Here is a 21,658-nt window from a genome sequence, read left to right on the forward strand (position 1 = left end):
ATTGGCTCTCTAACGTTGAGTGGGAGTTCTCCAGCCAATCAATGGCAATGTTCGGTTTACACACAAGCCACACACGCACACAAAAGCCTCACACACTCAAACTAGCAGAGGTGAACTGCAGCAATGGCGAGTCCGGATGGAAAGTTAACGTTTTCAAAGTGGAAGTACAGACACAACTTTAATCTCCTTTGTCCACGTCCGTTGTAAGCAACTCTGATCTAATGAAGCATCTCTCAGTGGCACACGCTTCTACAAAACTAACACTGGCCAAAAACTCCGTTGCTGACGCTGTTGATGATGATAGCAGGCCAGGTGTGGCTAACGTGTGCTCCGCTAACAGCTTCACAAAAACTTGTGACACAGACTGAACTGAATGCAATGATAGACAGGTATGTTGTTGAGAACTTGCTCCCGTTATCAACAGTTGACTCAGATGCCTTCAGAGCACTCATTGGCAAAATATCGGGGAGAGCAGGAGCCGGTCTGCCATGCAGAAATACATTTTCTAAATACATATGTAGATGCCAAGTAGCTAAAATGACTGCCGAGCTCAAAAGGGGGAAGAAACAAAACGCAATAGTTAATTTCCTGGTAAGTAATTACTTTTATAGTGGAGTAATTCCGTTACTAACTCTGTTACTTTTTGGGAGAAGTAACCAGTAACTATAACTAATTACCTTTTAAAAGTAACGTGCCCAACACTGCGCAATACACACCCATTATAAAATCAGAAGACAGCCTACAAATCCGTAAAACTAAAACTGTGATGATTTGAAAACCGTAAAAGATTTTTAAAAACTGAATACATGCCCAATAGTTTGAGGTCTTCTGACTCTTTAAACGCTAGAATGGTGTGTCTAGCTCAAAGTATAAGGGACAAGGAGAGGTTGTAGGTTGATGAGTTTTGAAAAGGGCTTGAAGATTTCCCCATTTAATCCCATTGACACTAATTAGACTGCCACCAGAGCGCAGCCCATTGGCCGATTTGCACCAAATTTTACGCAAAGCCTCATCAGGCCATACCACACAATGATGAACATTTATGTGATAATCAGACAGTATTTTGTAAAGATATGCAAGATTGTCTGTTTTGCAGGAATTTGTCATTTTATATTTCGGGCAGTTTAGGGACTATCAAAATTCTTTTGATAACTTTTTGTCAGGAGGGTCTACAGATGCTACATGCAAAGTTTGGTGCAAATTGGTCAAATCGTCTAGGAGGAGTTTGAAAAAGTAGGTTTTTCATAGTTTGCAATTTTGCTTATGGAAAGTTAATGCAAAAGTGGGCATGGCCTACACCAAACAATTCAGCTGAATTCAGGGAACACATAGGTATGAGGATTGATAATGTGTAACTTATTACGTGGGAGTTATGAGCGAAAAAGGCTTTTGCATTGAAAATAGCGCCACCTGCTGGTCATTTTTGGCGTGTTAGTCACAGGGGCCATTCTATAGTGCCTCTATGAATTTCTATGTTCAGTGTTATGGTGTGGGCACAGGGCCACAGAGCACCAGAGCACCCCCTAGTGGCGGATCGGTAAACCCTTTATCAGCTGTCCTCAGGACGGCACTGACAATGAATGTACTAAGTTTCGCGTTAATCCGATGAACCGTTGTGGAGATATAAAATACTTCAATTTAAAGAGCCCCACCTTGTGGTCATTGCCTAAAATTTTGCACAGGGCCTCAGGGGCTCATGGGGAAGTAGTATCCTGAGTTTCACGTCATTAGACCCAACCACTGTGGAAATATCCAACACTTCCTGTTTTGATTGGCCCTACATCATACTGACCAAATTTGGTAAAAATCGGTGTAGCCATTCAAGAGATATAAACTTCCCATATTTTTAGCGAGTTTTAACACCCACAATTTTCCCGGTGAGAGGGTTCAACACCCACACTTTTTCTGCCGTTAATCCGCAGTTTTGCACAAACGCCTCACTATAGTCTCTCAGTTTCTCTGGGCGCTCTGTAGCCGTGTCTCAATTCAGGGTCTGCACACTTAGAGTGTGCATTTGAAGTGTGATTACGTCACAATTCCATCCCACAAATGCGCACTACTTTTACCTGTTTTTCAAGTGTGCACCGCTACTACACTTCGTGGTCTCACATATCCCAAGATTCATCACGCGCCTGAAGAGAATAAATAAATAAATAAATAATGGCGACCTCAAGTGGCGCAGATCTCATATTTAAATGTAAGTATTGGGTTTATACTCGGTTTTTACTCCTTTGAACATCCAACGCCAGATATGTTAAAATTCAGGGGACATTAAAACCTTTACATTTCAGTTAAAATACGTTGGTTATGCTCAGCTTGATCCCTTTGGAAGTAAAGCCTTAAAATCCTTCACTTTCAAACGTAAGACATTCAGAGGTTGACTTGTATTTCATATCTTATTGTGACTGTGGAGATGTTAGAGACTATTTTTACTTCATCAAGATGAACAGATTCAGATCAGGCTGCTTCATTTCAGACCGTAACACTGTAAAGTCTAGTTAAATGTTAGAATTGAATAAAGAGCTAAGTTTAGGATTATCCTCGATTATTAGGATATTATTATCCTCGATGATGATATATTTTTTACTGTATTAGATCTATTTTGTCTGATGAAGTAACACAAAACGTCTTTTACATTTCATTGTGTTTTAGGGAGCAAACAGAGAGGAGGAAGAGGAGGAGGGAGGATGAAGGAGGACACGAGGCTGCAGAGAGGATGGAGAGGCTCTTCTCTGCCCTAGAGGACAATCCTTACATTATATCTGTTGTTATTTAGTTAATTTATGGGTTCTTTATATATTATTTGTTCACAGTTGTTCATTTTCTATAATTCATGAAATAAAATATTGTTCTATTGTTACACGTTGTCTATTCCATTCAGTATTTACAGCTTAAGTACAATTTATAACAGCAAACAGCATCAAGTGCTACTTTTGAGGGACAACAGGATTTTATTTTATTATTAAGGTCTTAACATTTACAACTATTTACAAAATTACAGCATAAATAACTATTTACAGATTATTATTAACTATCAACAAAAACAGTTATTATTAAAACAATATTAAAACAGTTAGAGATGATGGACAGTAACAGGCTGAGCAGGAGTCCCTGCAGTGCTGCTGGGCTGGATGGTGTCAGTGGGACATCATCTGGGTCGGTACTCAGGGTGTTTGGGGGTCCAGTCTCCTCTGTCCATCACATCGTCCGTCAACTGGGTCTGCAGTTCTGACTCGATCGATGGCTGTCATGTTACTAAGAATGTTTTAAGAAAGAGGCAATTTCAATTATAATAATAATAATAAATCATTACAACAAACAAAACTATCTACCAAACACTTTAAATAGGAATAATGCCTTTAAAATTTAAATAAAACCCTAAGTTACGATCAGTAGTTTATGTGTCAGCATTAACGTAATGTATCTGTATGTTAATTACCCCAGACTGTTAGCTAGCTAATAATGATAATATTGATAACATAATGTGGGATCAATAACAGGTTTACCTCTCCACGGTCCTCTCAGCCGGAGATAAACCAGAGCCGCTTCTCCTCTTCCTCCACAAGCAGGAGGATTAAAAAGGAAATCAGTAATTCCTGAAGCTCAAACAGATCTGACAGTCAAACCGTTACTCTTCTTGTCACTTTCGAGGACCTGAGCTGCAGAAATAGTGACGTATGAGTAGAGGCGGGAACATCTGGTGACGCAACCAGGAAATGCTGCAAAGGGTAGACCGTCCCATTTCACAAAAGTTGATGCGGCCTGCAGGGCGCACCTATGTACACTCACTTGGTGAGACTGCAAAGGGCGGGTCCTTGAAGTGTGCAGACCCTGAATTGAGACACGGCTATTGTCTGCTCTCACTGCAGCTGCCTCCTCTCCTCCTCCCTCTCCTGTTGCTGCTTCAAACATGACACCGGCTTTGGGTCTGACCGGATGATGATTGGCTGTTCTGCCTTAAGTCCCGCCTCTCTTGCTGTGTTAGATTTATTGTTCAGCTCATGCTAATGATGCGGGAACTACCGTAAAATACTAAATAATAGCCGGGGCGTTTATTTGTTTCAATCACTTAAAAGACCAGGCGTTTATTTGAGACAGGCGTTTAGATCCCTCCTCACAAAAATCCGGGATGAAAATGTCACAAACTTCTCCAGCTTCTCTGTGAATTCTCTGGCATCCTTCTGGGCGCAACATGTGAAAAAGGCGAAGAAGAAAAACGTGCAGTGTCAGTGGTCACGTCTTCTTCCTTGATGTTTTTTCAAAATAAATTAGACTCTGCATTTATTTGGAACCGGCGGTTAATTACCAAAATATACACCTGCACCCGGCGTTTAAAGGGGACCACATGATGTGTTTATAATGTTTTTATGTGTTTATAACTGCGAATGTAAGTAACGCCGTTACTGTGATGATACATGACAGTTAAATATTGAATATGTCTATAATAACAACATCCTGACATGTAACTATGATTTTTGATGGGTACTAATAATAACAATCATGACAAAAAATTAACAAAGACTGCAGATCACGATAAGAAGCTGCAACTGCAGCTTTCTTTTCTGTTAGCAGTGAAGTGATGTACTCCATGACGGAACAATATAGAATATGATAATGTATAAAATAACATTTAATGGTAAAAAAAAAAACGTACAGTTGCAGTAGGCTTCTATTATAAATATGTAGCATATATGTAGTTAGGGGGCCAGGGCCGAGGGAACACGTAAGCGTTTCCTAGGACCAGCGGTGCGAGGAACCCTGTTGTAATCGTTCAGATTTTTATTTTTATTTTTCTCCGGCTAAAAGTGGTGCTGCAGCCTAAACTGTGCAAGGGAGGGCGGTGCAGTTTGGAGGGTTGGTCCAGACTCCTGCCAATATCTCAGACACAAAAAACTACATATATCCGCCTACAGGGGGCGCTATAACCTAGGAAAACACGTTTTTGCCTATAACTCCCAAACCGTATGTTGTACATTCAAAAACCTTGTATCCCCAGATTCCCTGAATGGAGCTGAATCATTTTGTGATGGCCACGCCCACTTCCGGTTAGAACGTTTTTTTGCAAAAATTGCAAAAACTGGAAAACCTACTTTTTCGAACTCCTCCTTGGGATTTTGTCCGATCTGCATGAAACTTTGCACGTACATTCTTCAGCTGGACCTGATCTAAAGTTATCAAAAGATTTTTGCTCGGTCAAAAATGCACAAATTATTAACGAACAAATTTCTGTAGCTAGCTATAAAAATGTAAACTGTTTGATATCTCGGTCAAACTAATTGCTATTGACACCAAATTTGAGATCCTTGGTTGCCATGAGACTGGGAAAGGATGAGCCGAATTCGGCGAAGTTTGGCCACTAGGGGGTGCTAAAAATATGGGAAGTTTGTATCTCTTGAACGGCTAAACCGATTTTTACGAAATTTGGTCGGTATGATGTAGGGCCAATCCTGGGGCCATATCTTGAAGGTGGTCATGACTGGTCAATGTGGGTGTGGCTTATTACAAGATAGACAACAAACATTCATTTCAACCAAACTATTATGCTGAGAGCTTTGAAATTTATATGGTACAGACAGAATAGGTGACAGTTCTTCCATACCAAAAATTGCACTTATACTCTACTAGGTGGCGCTATAATGGATGCCATCGCGTTTTTGACTGTAACTTCCACATTTTGAATGACACATTTGCAAAACTTATATCCATACGTTTCCTGAATACAGCTGGGTTTTCTGACATAGGACACGCCCACTTCTGCTGCACATTTCGTTCGCTAAAGTGCCACATATGCAAAACCTACTTTTTCGAACTCCTCCTACAATTTACGTGCCATCTGCCTGAAACTTTGCACATAGAATTTCCAGATGTGTCTGGTGAAAAGTTATCAAAAGAATTTTGCCACTCCAAAAAATCTGCTAGTTATAACCAAACAATCTTTTTTGCTAGCTAAAAAACACATATTGTTTCATATTTTGGTCAAACTAAATGCTTTCAACATCAAACTTAAGTCAATCATTCCTGAAGTCATCCAGAGGCTTTGTGCCAAATTTGGTGCAAATTGAAAAGAAAAGAAAAGAAGGGCACTTTAGCACGCGTTTTGGCTCCCAAGAGGGCACTTTAGTGTGTGTTTGGGAATATAGGTGGCGCTATAATGGATGCAATCGCATTTTTGCCTGCAACTTCCACATTTTAAAGAAAACATTTGCAAACCTTATATCCATATGTTCCCTAAATAGAGCTGGGTTTTCTGACATAGGACACGCCCACTTCTGCTGCACATTTCGTTCACTGAATCGACACATTTGCAATACATACTTTTCAAACTCCTCCTTGGGATTTTGTCCAATCTGCATGAAACTTGGCATGTACACGCTTAAGCTGGACCTGATCTAAAGTTATCAAAATAATTTTGCTCTGTCAAAAAATGCACAAATTATTTAAGCACAAATTTCTGTAGCTACCTATAAAAATGTAAACTGTTTCATATCTCGGTCAAGCTAAATTCTATTAACACCAAATTTGAGATCCTTGGTTGCCATGAGATTGGGAAGGGACTTCCCATTACAGCAAATACCATGGCTCAGACATTGGCCTGTGTCTTCACTTTTGCCCCGAGCCTGGCATCCTTTGGGGCCAACTTCAGTGGGCTCTGCGGTGCGCGGGGTCCGAGTCGCTTGGCTTGGCCCCCTTTCATAACTGCTTGCAGTTCTAGTTTATTATTATTATTATTATTATTATTATTATTATTATTATTATTATTACTACTATTTTTCTGCATATTCTTGACGTTGAATGGGAGCTGCTGTAAAGCATTTCTGTTTCTGATTCATATATTATGCAGGCAGTTGTCCATATTTTAAGTTAAATTAAATGAATCAAGACAACTTGAGTTGAGAGGCATATTTGTATGTGAATTTTTTGTAGGCTATTATATTTTGTTTCATATACACCATATGTTGATTTATTTAACGCTGATTTAAATGAGTATAATGAGTATAAGTAGTTGCTAAAGCTACTTTTTTCAGCAGTAGTTTTACAAACCACATTTCTCCAGGAGCAGAAATGTAGTTTGTTAAAACTACTACCAGGCTGAACTACATGTAGTTTTACATGCTACGCTTGCAAAGTAGCTTCCTTACTGCATATACAGTTAATGTTAATATTAATGTTAATATTTAATGGGCCCCGGGCCACTCTGCACTGAAAAAATTGGGCCTTAAAGTCAAAAAGGTTAAGAACCCCTGGTCTAAACAACGTTGAAAAAACGTAAATTGATGCCGTCTAAGAGCTGTGGAGATGATGTTGGTCCTTTCAGCCCCTCAGATAGACGTCAAATCAACCTGCCTGCCCAATGAGCAGGTCGAGAAAATGTTTTCTGGCAGTATTTATTCAGTTAAACTGCTCTAAAATGCATATTTTTTTTAGGTCATATTTGCCCTGATATTATTTTATCATGTTGAAAATCAGTCAAATTAAAGTGTCAATTGGACGTCTTCATCTAGACGCACGTCGAGAAAATGTTTGGGTTGTTCTGGGTTACCAATAAAAGGTAAGCGTACTAATTCTTTGCTTTGAGCCAGTTACTCAAACAGCTGTCCAGAATTGCCACAGGCCCCTGTTTTTGTGAATGAAATAGCTGGGTGGGTGTGTGTCAGTCAGGTAACATGTGTGGGTGGGACTACTGGGCCTCTGTAGCCTCTCATACCGCCATTGGGCCAGTCGTCACCTCTGTGCTGTGTCTGCAGCTGCGCACTGTGGGCCGAGCCGATGTCTCTCTCCTCGGCCGGGAGAGTTATCACTAGCCCTTTTTAGATAGAAAAGGTGGCACATTTGCTCAAAGGTTAGGACGGCAATGTGCCGGCCTGTCTTTCTAAAACTGAGGCGTAATATTCCTCCTTTTCCAAAAGCCGCCTCTGAGGTAGGCGTAAACATGTGACGTGACGTGAAGCTGGAAGTTGGGCAGTGAACAGTGACAATGAATTTGAAAATAAGAGCTTTACATTGCACCCCACTGGAGTTTAGAACTGGGTTCTTAGCGGGGGGCTTTTAATTTGAAAGTAGCGACCGTTAGTAGCTTGCCGCTACAACAACAAGCTAACACAACCAAACAGCTCCAGAGACCGAGGAGACGCTGCATCTCCTGGATCTCAGCGGCTGTCCAGTTGCTCATCTTAATGTCCGCGGATGAAGTGATGGACTGACTGCTGTGATCAGCTGTTTCCTGGTTTTAAAACTCCCCGGCTGTGGGTCACACAACAGTGCAGGTCATCCACACCTCCGCCCACCTCACGCAGAGGCCGGCACATTGACGTCTTGGATTTAGATAGCAGGCCAGGCGGAAATAAGTGTACCCTCTGTGGTGGCAAAACGGCGGACCAAAACAGACACCCAGTTTAGTGCCAGCTGTCTAAAACCGCGGACTGAGCTGCCAAAAGGACGGCAAATTGGCAGCTTGGTGCTCTGTCTAAAAATGGCTATAGTTATCAAATCCCGGTACTCCAGATGGCCATTCCAGCCCTGCAATAACAGTTCTCTCGAGTAGCTGTGCGTGTGTGTCCAAGCGTGTGTGTGTGTGTGTGTGCGTGCAGTGCACCATCATGTTACACTACCCCGTCTCGCTCTCACCATCCACTCAAAACGTAACGTGCCTACTACTCTTTGGCCGGCTTGCAGCCCAAAAAGCATGCCTGTCATTTTGCTTCTGGTCTAGCTAGTAGTGTTGTGTCGACGTTCAGTAACCGTACTGCTAAAATTAGCGATGTGTTGCTAACATCCGTGTAGCATCATGTTAATTGATTTTACTGTGCACAGAGGACACTTTCACCGTGTAATAATTTTAGCGCATGTATACCACTCAAAGCAGTGCTGCGTCTCCCGCGAATGATTGTGTACCATAGTCCGTGAACGCACTGTCCCTCAGTAAGTGAACGTGAACCTCAGGGATGATTAATGAACTGAATGACTAATCGTTTGGCTGCTTATCAGTTCAGGGAGTTGGGGAGCACTGAACGATTTGGTGAACAAATCTTTTGAACAAATCATTTTAATGAACGGATCCTAGAGATTCAGTACAGTAAAAAGAACTGCCGTTCCCATCACTTCTAGCTAGATCCGGTGTGGTGTTGTAGTTTTTCTAACATTACTAGTGGTTGCAACAGCATGTGAAAAAAACTACAGTTTGCTAGTCAGTTTGTTAATCTCGCAATGAAAATATTGACTACGTTAAATTGGGTTTGCGTTAACGCCGTTAATAATGCGTTTAACTGACAGCATATATACGTGTATATATATGTATTTATATATATATATATATATATATATATATATATACATATATATATATTTATATATATGTATGTATTTACATATATATATAGATATATCTATATATATATGTATATATACAGGGCTATATAGGGCTGTCAAACGATTATTTTTTTAATCCCGATTAATCGCATTTTGTCCATAGTTAACTCGCGATTAATCGCAAATTAATCGCAATTTTTTTGGCACATTACTTTCTGTTCTAAATGTACCTTAATGTATTTTTTTTTATGTTCTTCATACGTTTAACAACATAAGAAAGGGCAAATATGCTTGTGTGACCGGTGTGCTTCTGCGTTGTGTTGGTTTGAATGATGCTGTGACACCGGGACCTCTTTGGAGACAATCTCCGTTTATTCTGACAAAGATAACAAGCAAGACCTCCATGTAAATCGTACTGTCCACTCGAGCTCCTCTCCCACAGGAAAATTGTACAAATGGGTGCCCGCAACTACGCAGCAAAATCATTATACAGTAAACAAACAACATATTTAACAAAACATACCTGACAAAATAGATAACAAGCAGAACCTCCATGTAAATCGTACTGTCCACTCGAGCTCTCATACAAATAAAATGCAGATAAAGATATCGACAAACCCGGAAGTTAGTTCGGTTTGTCATAGAGTCAAGCTAGCAATTTTCAACTGTTAAAACCACTATTTTGAAATGCAACCCTGTTAACATGTATATGTTTTTAGACAGGAACAGACATGACAATAACATTGAGACCAGAAATACATATAATACACAAAGAGAAACATTAGGATGGTTCAGGATTATCAGCTGACTGAAATAAGGTCACCCACCTCTCCTACAGGAGAATTGTACAAAAGGGCAGAGGTGGGGGGTGCAGGAAGCATTTATAGTGGGGACCACAGAAGAAGAAATCAAAAAGGAGGAGCTCTGAGCTACACACACAGTCTGCACTGGATTTGGAGGCATTTTCTTGTCAGGCAGTAACAGATTTTGTGTAATTAGTGTGAATGCTGACTCAGCATTCACACTATTGTTATTGTAAAGTTTATTATTATTCTTCCGTACGCTTTTTGGCATGTATCTCCTCAAAATTTTGCCCATTCATCCTTATGGGGATTTTTTCAAATTTCATTCTGCTATAACTTCAGCATACGTTCAGTTATTCAAACCATTCAAACATTCAAATGTTCAGCTCGTTCAACCCTCTGCTTTTCAACTTTTCACCTTTTCAACTTTTTCAATAGTTCGGCTTTTTCCAAAAAAATGTTAACATTGAATCAAATGGGAAAAGCTTCAAATCCTCTTCAAAACTCATCGACTTTCTACCTCATCTTCTCCCTCATACGTCGAGCGAGAGACACCATTCAAACTTTAAAACGGTCTCAAGACCTTGAACTTTTGGCTATTTATTCAGTTTTTTTAAAATTTAGTACGGTTTTGAAAATATCGCAGTTTTAGTTTTAGGAACTTTTAGCTCCACTTCTGATTTTATAATGGGTGTGTATTGCGTCGGTTAGAGTGGGTGACATCATCGCCAGAGTGGGGAGCCGTTCGAAGAATGGGAGCCAAAACTGTCTTCAGCTTGATTTTGATCCCACACCTTTTACTTGACATAGACAATATATGGATAGAAATGTAGGAAATCTTGTTGGGTGTCAGCTGGTGGTCTCATTTCAGATGTGGGACTTACGGTTTTGGATTTAGAAGCCCGAGAGCGACACAAACTAAAAAACGTGGTCCATAAGCCGCAATGTTAATTTTGAGGCTAAATTTCTGGTCGAGAGCAGACGGTACCTGATTTGTCTCTCGCTGATGTGCCCTCATTTCTCACTCAACTGAAATGAAAACAACATCAACGTGTTCAGCAATGTCTCCTGTCACTCAACATACACATTACTTGGCGAATACATTACGTTTTTTTCAGAAATCGCAGGAGTTTGGGAGAGGTTTTAACATTGTTTCTTATGGGGACATCATGGTCTTTGTCTCTATTTCTCCGCGTGTGTATCTGAAGAATGAGTTTGTATTGCGTGAGCCAGAGTGTGTGACATCATTGCTACAGTGTAGAGCAGCTGGAAAATCTGGAGAAAGAATTCTCTTCAGCTGGATCTGGATTCCACATCTTTCACTTGACATAAACAATTCATACATATAAATGTAGGAAATCTTGTTCGCTTGCTCCATGGTTGATCCTGCTCCAGCATATGTGCTGCCATTTTAAGCTCTTTCACCCTTTGACTTTTTTACATTTTCATCCTTTTTTCACCTTTTAACATCTTCCAGCCCTCATACCCTACACAGCTTGTCATATTTTATCACCATTTTAACCTCTTCCAGCCCTCATACTCTACAGCTTTTGACCTTTTTTCACCATTTTAGCATCTTCCAGCCCTCTTAATCAACAGATTTTCATATTTTTTTCACCTTTTTAACCGCTTCCAGCCCTCTTACTTTACATCTTTTCATATGTTTTCACCTTTTTAACCTCTTCCAGCCCTCTCACTCTACAGCTTTTCATCCTTTTTCACCTCTTTAAACTTTTTCGGTCCTCGACAGCCTTTAACTTTTCACATTTTTTGCCTTTTTCCACCATTTTTACCTTTTCTAGCCTGCTTACTCTATAGCTTTTCACCTTTTCTTCACACTTTTAACATCCTCCAGCCCTCTTAATCTACAGATTTTCATATTCTTTTCACCTTTTTAACCTCTTCCAGCCCTCCTACCCTACAGCTTTTCATCCCATCATCCTTTTTTCACCTATTTAAGCCCTTTTAGCCTACAACTTTTCAACTTTTTTGCCTTCTTTCACCATTTTTACATCTTCCTGCCCTCTTAATCTACAACTTTTCGCCTTTCTTTCAACATTCTTATAGTTTTATGCATTTTCGGCAGCACGTTCAGCAGATTTCCCAAATCGATTCAGCTCTCAGCATTCACACTGTATTTTTGCAGGAAATACAAATTTTCTAGTTATATACATATTTCATTAATCTCACAGGTTGACCCGGTTACACTTGCTTTATGAAAATGTTTATTCGACACTTAAAATCATGCACTTCAAATAAAAGGCTCAAAAGATATCCTCTCACCCTAAATGGGATCAAAACATGGTGATGTCTGCTTTTGGCGAGGGGGGCGGTGGGCTCTCTGCATCTCCCATGTGTTTGGCTTGCAAATGATATCTGAGACTCGACGTACTTCAGTGGTAACTCATTTCATGTCGACAGTACGTGCAGATAACTTTTGTCCTATCGACCGAACCATCTGGCAGTGTTTTGACAGTGAATTTGTGTTATTAACGCGTCAACTTTGAATTATATTTACATTTTTTAAAATGCCACTTTTTAGGCCACTTATGTGCAGTATTCTATGTTATACTTGTGTGTTTTCAAAATGTCTGTTTTTCTTTGCAGAATCAACACCACCGCCGACTTTTCCCAGTAAGATTATTTCATACTTTAATTATATTTTTATTTATACAAAATGAAACATGTTAATTTTTCTTTTCAAATATTTACTTATGTCTGACACAATTTTCTTTTCAGCATTCAGAGAACCATGGAGGAAAATAAACTGGGGGTGAGTTTACTGAAAAGTGTGGTGACATTTTAACAACAAACACACACGAGTGTCCTTAGCAGACTAAACTGGCTCAGTGTGACGCTGAAAACAGTCTGAATGCTTCATTAACTCAACAGGTGTATCACAGGAGCTCCTCTAGTCCTCTTTAAAAACAGCAGACAGGTGAAACAGGAAGAGACATTCTTCACCTCTGAATCAATACTACTCAAACTGAACTTCAACCAGCTTTGTATCACTACAATGTTACAATGTTTGCTGCCTTCCTTCTTTGTGACTCATCTCGTTGAGGTTGTGACTGAAATAATTATCCAGGGTTTTAACAGCTTCTTTTTTCACAATGTTAGAAAGTATTATTGGACCCGTGTTTTGTATATATTATATTTTATACTGTTATATTTTAACAAGTGAGTTATCTGTCTGTGGTTTATGACAGAATAAAACCAAACCAATGGGACTAATATTTGTTTTGTCTGGCAGTTGGTTCATTGATGTTGAAATCAATAAAGTATATTGTAACCTAAAATCAAATGTAATCTCTTCTAACAGAAACAAAGAGGTGGATCTTCAGTATGTGAGGGAGTATCAGACTAAAAGGGACGACATCAAACATCTCAGAATTCTTCTGTATGGACCTGTCGGAGCTGGAAAGTCCAGCTTCATCAACTCTGTCAGCAGCATCCTACTAGGCAGAATTAGTAATCCTGCTTGGGCCAATAACTCTGCAGAGTCTGACAAAAGTTACACCAAAAAGGTGAGGAAACTTTTGATTTCTTTGAATTATCATCAGCAAAAGTAGGTTTGTGTTCATCTGTATCACATCAGAATTATTTATCTGTTAGTTTGTTGAATTAAAGTTCCAAAAACAGCCATTAGGATCATTTTTACTTTCCAGGTTTGTGACCACATACCACACTCTCAAACACATTAAATAGTACAAAGGAATACATATTAAATGGGTAATGTACTAGATTAGTTTATCATACATGAAGTTGGTAGTTATGTACAATATACACAGGAAGACACCTACATACAGTATATACAGTGTGCAGGATATATCTTCCACGTCCTGTACAGATGGAATATATATATATATATATATATATATATATATATATGTATCAATTCAATCAATTCAATTCAAATTCAAAGAACTTTACTTTTCCGTTAGGAACTTCATTTGAAAATAAAGTTCTTTGAATTTGAATTGAATTGATTGAATTGATACATATATATATATATATATATATATATATATATATATATATATATATATATATATATATATATGTATATATATATTCCATCTGTACAGGACGTGGAAGATATATCCTGCACACTGTATATACTGTATGTACACTGTATATATTGTAAATGTTAGAGTACAGTGTGTATTTCAAACTTTAAATGTATACAAGTATGTCCCTCTATTATACCTTACTGGCAGGATTTAAATAACTGTATGGAGAACATCTAGAGGGTGGATATTCTTTCCTCACACTGGTGTAGCAGAACAATGCTAGACAGATAGCAAACAAAAACTCCCACAACCTGTCTTCTGATTTTGTGGTTTAATGTTTCTGTAAAACTGATGCAGCACAAGAAAAATAACAAATCAATACACATTGTACACAAGTACACGATACATATATGTACATGAAATGATGACAAAGCAAACATTTGCAGCTTTAAAGCAGTCATTAACTTATTGTAGTAGCATATAGCATAATACACTGGGATAGGCGCAATAAGCTTAGCTTCTGCCTATTCCATTTCAGACTTGATGTCTATCTATGTCTTTATCTGTTAAATGTTTAAATGTCTGAATAAATAAAAATAAATCTGAATCTGAATCTGAATCTATTGCCCTTTTTAGAACAACTATGAATTTTAACACAGAAATCCGAGTTATACTCACGGACAAATCTTTCTCAAGGCTGTAACACGTAGAAACCGCTGCACACACTGTATCATCACAGAGCACAGGGCGAGAAAATGAAACTTAAGAAAATCAACTATACCAAAGACTACCAGCAGGCGGCAACAAACAGGTTAGGGATCAGCACACTCCCAGCCTGGTATATTAACAAATATACCACTATCAACTAGTTCTTCTGTTCACTATCAGCAGAGGATATATAGAGGGGGGTAAGTTAGGACAATTCCAAGGGCCCCTGGCTGACAGGGGCCCCTAAAAACAGGGGCCCCTAGAAATTATTAAACCATCATCATTGAATATATATTTCAAATATAATAGAAAAAATTATATTATTTGAAATAAATATAATATTAAGATTAATAATGTCTTTGTTTTGTTTTCGGCAGTAAAAGTTAAATATTCTCACTGACCAAAAAGTAAACATCCATATTGACCCACCACCCACCCCTATCTGCAGGAAATGGTTTGGTCCTGCCTTAGCACTTATTGGTGACTGTGTTTAATTGCAGTCAGTAGATGCGCCAGAACTACAGTTATCACAATCAAACCTAAATCAAAATCTGGTTTTCAAAAAAGGAAAGAGAGGAAAGGCAAAGGAAAGGGTGTCAATCTGTAACCCAGTTTTTCACCAAGAAAGGTGGGTAGCCTTCAATCTGTGAGTGGTATTAACCTGTTGGCTTAATGTCCATAGCGAAATAAGCTAGCTAGCTACAGATTAGTGTTAGCCTACATTTCATCAACATTTAATCAGTGCAGGGAAACGTTTAGCAAGATATTCACATTATATCATTGTCCCTGCTCCTTTTAGCAGACTTAACAACAGATGAGTAAGTAGCACAGTCTCCCCATCACTGTCCCAGTGAAGAAGCTGAGCAACACTGTGTTCATTGACATTAGCATCACTGCAGGGAGTCTGTGGGGAGTTCTGTCTCTCTTGCTCTTTTTACCATTAGAAAAAGAAAATGAAATATTTATTAATGACAGAAATTCAAACACAAATTATTTTCTCACATAATGATCAATGAGGCAGAGTATAATTAAAATAAACATGTCGTTCAAAGAGAAACGTCAAGTGCATCATCATCATCAGCAGCAGCTGTCTGTCAGCCCCCTATAAAATAAAAAAGCCTATAATCCATATTTATTTCAGAATGATTTTCATGTATTAAAACAGTTGTGAAAAATGTGTATTGTTAGGTTTAAATCTGTTAAGAAATGAGACACGGACACGGAGATTGTTTTTCTTTGCAAAGGGGAAGAGCAGAAGTCAGCACACAAAGTCTGGGCTTCTGAGTTCCAATGAGCTGCTCTCCCCAAGCATCTTTTATTCACCTACAATAGGGCGTAAGTGTATATGATTGGCTCTTTGACAGTACATATGAGTCATACAGTTGTTATGCATGATGGAGAAGTACACGTACACACTTTCGGACCTACGGCCTTCAGCATCTATCCTTCACACAAACATTCTTATGATGTCCACCAAATGTTATTCACACAAAATGCCATTCGAGGCCTTGTGGTCCCGCCGAAGGGTGAGTGTATTTCTTCACAGTACTTTTCCAGGAGCTTTTCATATAAAGGAAGACAAGCACGTTATATCAATGCAATGCAAGAAACTGATAATATAAGCATAATTTTTCCAACATTTCCCTCCTGTTTATCAGTTTTATTGCTTTTTTTTTTTCTTTCTTTTCAGACATTTACCTTCTGTTATTCACAGTTTCAGTAAGGTCATCATTGTGGGCTCATAGTAATGTGACAGTAATTGCATTTGCACAAAACTTTGTTGAACCATTTTCTCAAACATCGATCATATACAGGGTATCACACAAGAGATAAAACAGAGGAACAACAGCATGACTACGAACATGGGTACAAATGCCTTTAGGAGAACCTGCCACCAGGTGCCGTTAAAGAATCCAGTCATCCAGTCCGGGAGTGGGTCAGCACCCGGGCTTTGCTCCAGTGGTGTGTGGCCAGCCCCACCAGGCATGCAGTGCGGTCTCCGTCCGCAGGATAGGGCCAAAGGCCAGGAGAGTTGGTGGACACCGGCATGTGATTACACACATAGCAGTTGGTCTGGTTGTTCAGATGGGCCGTAGTATTCATGACCTGCCACCACTCGTTTGTAGCGAACCCATGTGGATAATCAGCGTGTGGCAGGTGGTCCTTAGTCGTCCGTTTTCCTCTTCGTAGTGTCTGGTTGTGTTTGCAGGGGCAGCGAAGTCGGAACCAGATTACCCCTCCAGTGATCATGAGGAGCAGTACCACAGGGAACACCCAGAGGTCCATGCACCATTGAGGGCAGCTCCATCTAGAGGGCGGCGGTGGTGGTGGTCGTCGTTGCAGATTGGTGTGGATGAACCACTCGTCTAGAGGAATTCCTTCCTCCTCCTTTTCCTCCACTGGTTGAAGCATTGCATCACCTCGCTCTGTCATCCTAATAGGACAGGGATCAGTTGTTTTCTTCACTGGGGTTTGAGATGGCCCTGCCGCTATGTAGCAGAGCCCCCTTTGTAGCCCAGACTTCCCCACTATCCAGTTGAGACAGAGGTAGGCTGCAGTTTGCAGTGGCTGAGGTAGATCCAAGTTGTCCTTTCTGCAATCTTTATTGCTGTTGGTGTTGTTAGCAGGACCTGGTACGGACCCTCCCACCGTGGGCTGGACCAACATTTTTCTTTTGATGATTTTGACGAATATGTAGTCCCCTGGCCTCACTTTCTGGCTGTCCTGTGGAGGGGGAAGAGAATCAGAGGGCAGTAAATTTGTTTTGAAAACATCTTTTTGGTCCAACAGTTTTCTCATGTGCTCCGCCAATGTTGTCTCTTCTTCAGATACCTCAAGGTCTTTTGAGAAAGCAGGGAGTCTAAATGCCCTACCATGAACTATCTCAAATGGGGTTAACCCTTTATCGGTTGGAGTGATTCTCATGTACAATTTCACTAGATCTAAGCAGTCAGGCCATGGTCTCTTTGTTTCCTCCATGCATTTCTTTGAATTAAATCCATAGGTTACAAAGCTTCTGTTTACTAGGTCTGTCATCCCTCCTGTTGAGACATGGCAAGGCCCATGACTCAAAATGGCGGCAGCTTTGTACAAGTTTTTAGGGAGAATAGGTTTGTTAGCCTGTGTATACAGTCCTGTTTTGTCTGTTTCGGCGCCTTGTTTGACCCAATACTGTTTTTCATTATCAGGAGCAGAGGTCTGCATATCACGGAGGACATCGAGGTTGATAAGAGGGTGTATTGCCTCTGCTGAGTACGTGTCAGAATTGCCAAAACATCCCGAGGCCGCTCTCTTTGCCATTTTATCCGCTAAGCAGTTTCCTGAAGTAACAGTAAAATGTGTATTTTGGGCTTTCAGAGAATTCAGCAGTGTGTGTGGATCAGGCACTAAGGGAGCACGTGATTGGACAGCTTCATTTATCTGCCTAAGGTCTGTTGCAGCAAAAGTGTCTTTATCAGTATAAAGATACGGAATCGTGAGGGATACTTCTTTGAAGGCAAAAAGTTTATCTTGGTACTTCATGTCGGGGTTTGCAGCCATCATCATAGTTACATGTAGCTCTGTGGCTCTCATCGTATCATGTGCTTTTCTGTCGTTACAGTTTTGATTGCGGTATCCCCTAGAGTCAGTGTTTGGTCTGCGGTCAGGTGTGTCACGATCTGGGCTGTCATTGAGGAAAGCATCACAGTCTTCGTCATCATAGAAAAATGTGTTCGCTCCTTTTCCTCCTTTCCCTTTCTTAGTCTTGGAGTCTAAGTGTTTGGTTGCATGGCGGACCCACTGCATAGTGGTAGGAACGTCCGCGGTGTCAAATTCAATGAAATGTTTGCGGACCCAGCCTGCAACACCTGGATGTAAACCATGCATAATGGCATGTTTGAGTTGTTGTTGGTATGCATCGGTCGTATTTTCACTAAATGGTATACCACTATTAGCACGAAACACGGGTTCTAGTCGGGCCCTGAAATCCTCAGGATCCTCGTCTGGTTTCTGTTTTATGGCAGCTATGCGAGAGTAGTTTGCGGTGCGCGCAAAAACAGTCTTCACTCTAGCTGCTATCGCATCGAGAGCCTCTTTATAGTCTCCCGTCAGCACTCCATCGGCTGGATATTCAAACACTGTCCCTGCACCATTTCTCCCTGTGTAATTACCCTTTACCCTCCCCCATTTAATTTTCAATGAAGATTGCATAGCTTCCCCTGCTTCCTGTCCATTCAAGCGGTAGGAGCCTATCAGATCTCTCATACTTTTTATCCATTCCTCTGGATCATCCTCCGGTGTAGGAATGCTGGCTACAGCATTCGCGGCCTCCGCGAGGGTCCAAGGACGAAAAACGTACAGGATTGGAGGCTGACCCTCAACCCCCATCTGAGGATTGGCAACTTGGATCTGAGGAAACACTTCTTCGGCTATCATATTTGAAGAGTTTTTCACTAGCGGTTCTTTTTTTTTAAGTCTGATAGTTAGGCTGGGGCTTCCAGCCGGGCTGTTTGAGGGGGTGTATCTGTTGGGTGCTTGGAGGAGGCCTGCTGGTCGCAACCCATGACTAGGGCCCCCCCTGTCGTTCATTTTTTCAGTTTCAGGAGTTGGCACCTTTGGGTACAGAGGTGGCCAGTGGGACAAATGGGATGGTTTAGCTGCAGATGCCAATTTTGGCTCTGGAACTGGCTCTGGAATGTTTTGTTGCTCCGGAATGTTTTGTTCGACTGGTGCACTAGCCACTGGCACGTATGGGGGAGGTTCAGGCGCTTGCCTGCAGTTTGTCTCATTGTCTTCTTTACGAACAAAAAGAATTTGGCTTTTCTTAGCTTCCTTTTTCACTTCTTTTTGCTTCTTAAGGTTATCCTGTCTGGCTTTAGACTGCGTTAACCATCCTTGCGCTATGCGGAGCTCGTCAGCTCTTTTTTCATGCTTTTTCCCTCGCTTGGTGATGAGACTAGTCTCCAAGCGGGATATTAAATCCTCTATTTCTCTTACTTTTAGGCGGCCTGTAAATCCATACTTCTTTTTCCATTTATCTAGATACTTGACACTTTGAGGATTCCATTGCTTCATATACTTTTTATCACCTGTACTGTCTTCATCTACAGTTTTACGAGAATTCTTCCCACCCATTGTATGCAAAGTTTCGTTTCAGTGATCGTTATTTTTAATGCTTTTCCCTAGTCTGCGTTGTGTTTTTTATGCATTCTCTTCTACTTCAACAGACCATAGACGTTCGTTAGCACCGATAAGGTTTCAGTCTATGCTGCTGCTTCAAAGAGAAATACTACTTAAACTGATTTTAATTTTGTTTCTATTTTACTTTACCTAGGAATTTGCAATATCCTATTTCTAAATGTAGGGTGTTTTACTCACAAGAGAAGGTGATAAGATTTTTCCTCAGTTCTCCGGTCCCGTCTCCTTAGTTTCAAAGTCCGGATCCCGTCAATCCAACGCTGTTCAGTTGGAGGGGACGCCTCCTTCAGGCCACCTGTTGTGGTCCTGCCCGTCGACGGGCTTCGGTGTGTCGTCCTCCTTCTGGCAGAGCTGGGTATGTTGGGATCCGGGTCACGGCACCAAGAAATGTTAGGTTTAAATCTGTTAAGAAATGAGACATGGACACGGAGATTGTTTTTCTTTGCAAAGGGGAAGAGCAGAAGTCAGCACACAAAGTCTGGGCTTCTGAGTTCCAATGAGCTGCTCTCCCCAAGCATCTTTTATTCACCTACAATAGGGCGTAAGTGTATATGATTGGCTCTTTGACAGTACATATGAGTCATACAGTTGTTATGCATGATGGAGAAGTACACGTACACACTTTCGGACCTACGGCCTTCAGCATCTATCCTTCACACAAACATTCTTATGATGTCCACCAAATGTTATTCACACAAGATGCCATTCGAGGCCTTGTGGTCCCGCCAAAGGGTGAGTGTATTTCTTCACAGTACTTTTCCAGGAGCTTTTCATATAAAGGAAGACAAGCACGTTATATCAATGCAATGCAAGAAACTGATAATATAAGCATAATTTTTCCAACATGTATATATATAATATATTTCAAATTTAGCTATCACTAAAATCAAATTGGTGACCGGGGCGACCGTGGCTCAGGTGGTAGAGCAGGTCGGCCTATGTTCGGAGGGTCGGCGTTTCGATCCCCGCCCGGCCAACTTTGTCATAGTCGTTGTGTCCTTGGGCGAGATACTTCACCCACCTTGCCTTGTGTGAATGTGTATGACTGCTGTATGTCTGAGGTGGTGATCGGAGGTCCCGCAGGCATTGAATGGCAGCCACGCTTCCGTCAGTCTGCCCCAGGACAGCTGTGGCTACTATCGTAGTTTACCACCACCAGTATGACTGTGTGTGAATGAATGGAACCTGGAACCCTGTCAGGCGCTTTGGGTGACTTGAAAAGTGCCATACAAATCCAATCCATTATTAAATGTTTGGTCAGTTGTTTGGGACTCTCACCTTCCTGCTTTGCAGTAGGAACAGAGGAGAACATTTCTGGTGTATGCAGTCTGTGTGACTCAATGCAATAAGAGAAATGTTATTTTCTAGGAATCAGAAGATTAAATCACAAGGACCACTCATATATGTATTTATTCACCCCAGATCCAAAGCCACCACCTGTGAGTCTACAGTTGTGGAGATAAATCAGACCTGCATGCAGGACTACAAGGGAGAAAGTGAGCAGTAACCAATGTTGTTCTTTTCACAAATTTGGGAATATAGTCAAAAATATCATTAAAATGCATAGTTTTATATAAAACGGCATAACATTTTTTCACCGGCCTATAAAAGGGCTCAATTAGATTTCTTTTCCTGGGGCCCAGAATCCCT

The 21,658-nt window shown here is 40.6% G+C and overlaps 1 protein-coding gene across 2 annotated transcripts; it reads right to left on the reverse strand.

Moving 5' to 3' along the window:
• Positions 1–16,509: 16,509 nt before the first annotated feature.
• Positions 16,510–20,643, reverse strand: LOC115587645 (uncharacterized). 2 transcript variants are annotated; one of them, XM_030427568.1, is made up of 3 exons: positions 20,627–20,643; positions 20,189–20,410; positions 16,510–17,554 (listed from the first exon to the last, which is right to left on the reverse strand). In XM_030427568.1, the coding sequence occupies exon 3, from the start codon at positions 17,495–17,497 to the stop codon at positions 16,748–16,750; it is 750 nt and encodes a 249-aa protein (XP_030283428.1). In that variant the 5' UTR covers positions 17,498–17,554; positions 20,189–20,410; positions 20,627–20,643; the 3' UTR covers positions 16,510–16,747. The 2 variants fall into 2 exon arrangements, with proteins under 2 accessions (XP_030283428.1, XP_030283427.1); XM_030427567.1 differs by lacking the exon at positions 20,627–20,643 and having other exon boundaries at positions 20,189–20,504.
• Between the last annotated feature and the right edge of the window lie 1,015 nt (positions 20,644–21,658).

This window comes from Sparus aurata, chromosome 9 (genome assembly GCF_900880675.1).
Source record: "Sparus aurata chromosome 9, fSpaAur1.1, whole genome shotgun sequence".
Lineage (NCBI taxonomy): Eukaryota > Metazoa > Chordata > Actinopteri > Spariformes > Sparidae > Sparus > Sparus aurata.

Coding starts and splice junctions, on each gene's coding strand:
- LOC115587645 (XM_030427568.1), bottom strand. CDS start 17,497: ATGTTGGTCCAGCCCACGGTGGGAGGGTCCGTACCAGGTCCTGCTAAC.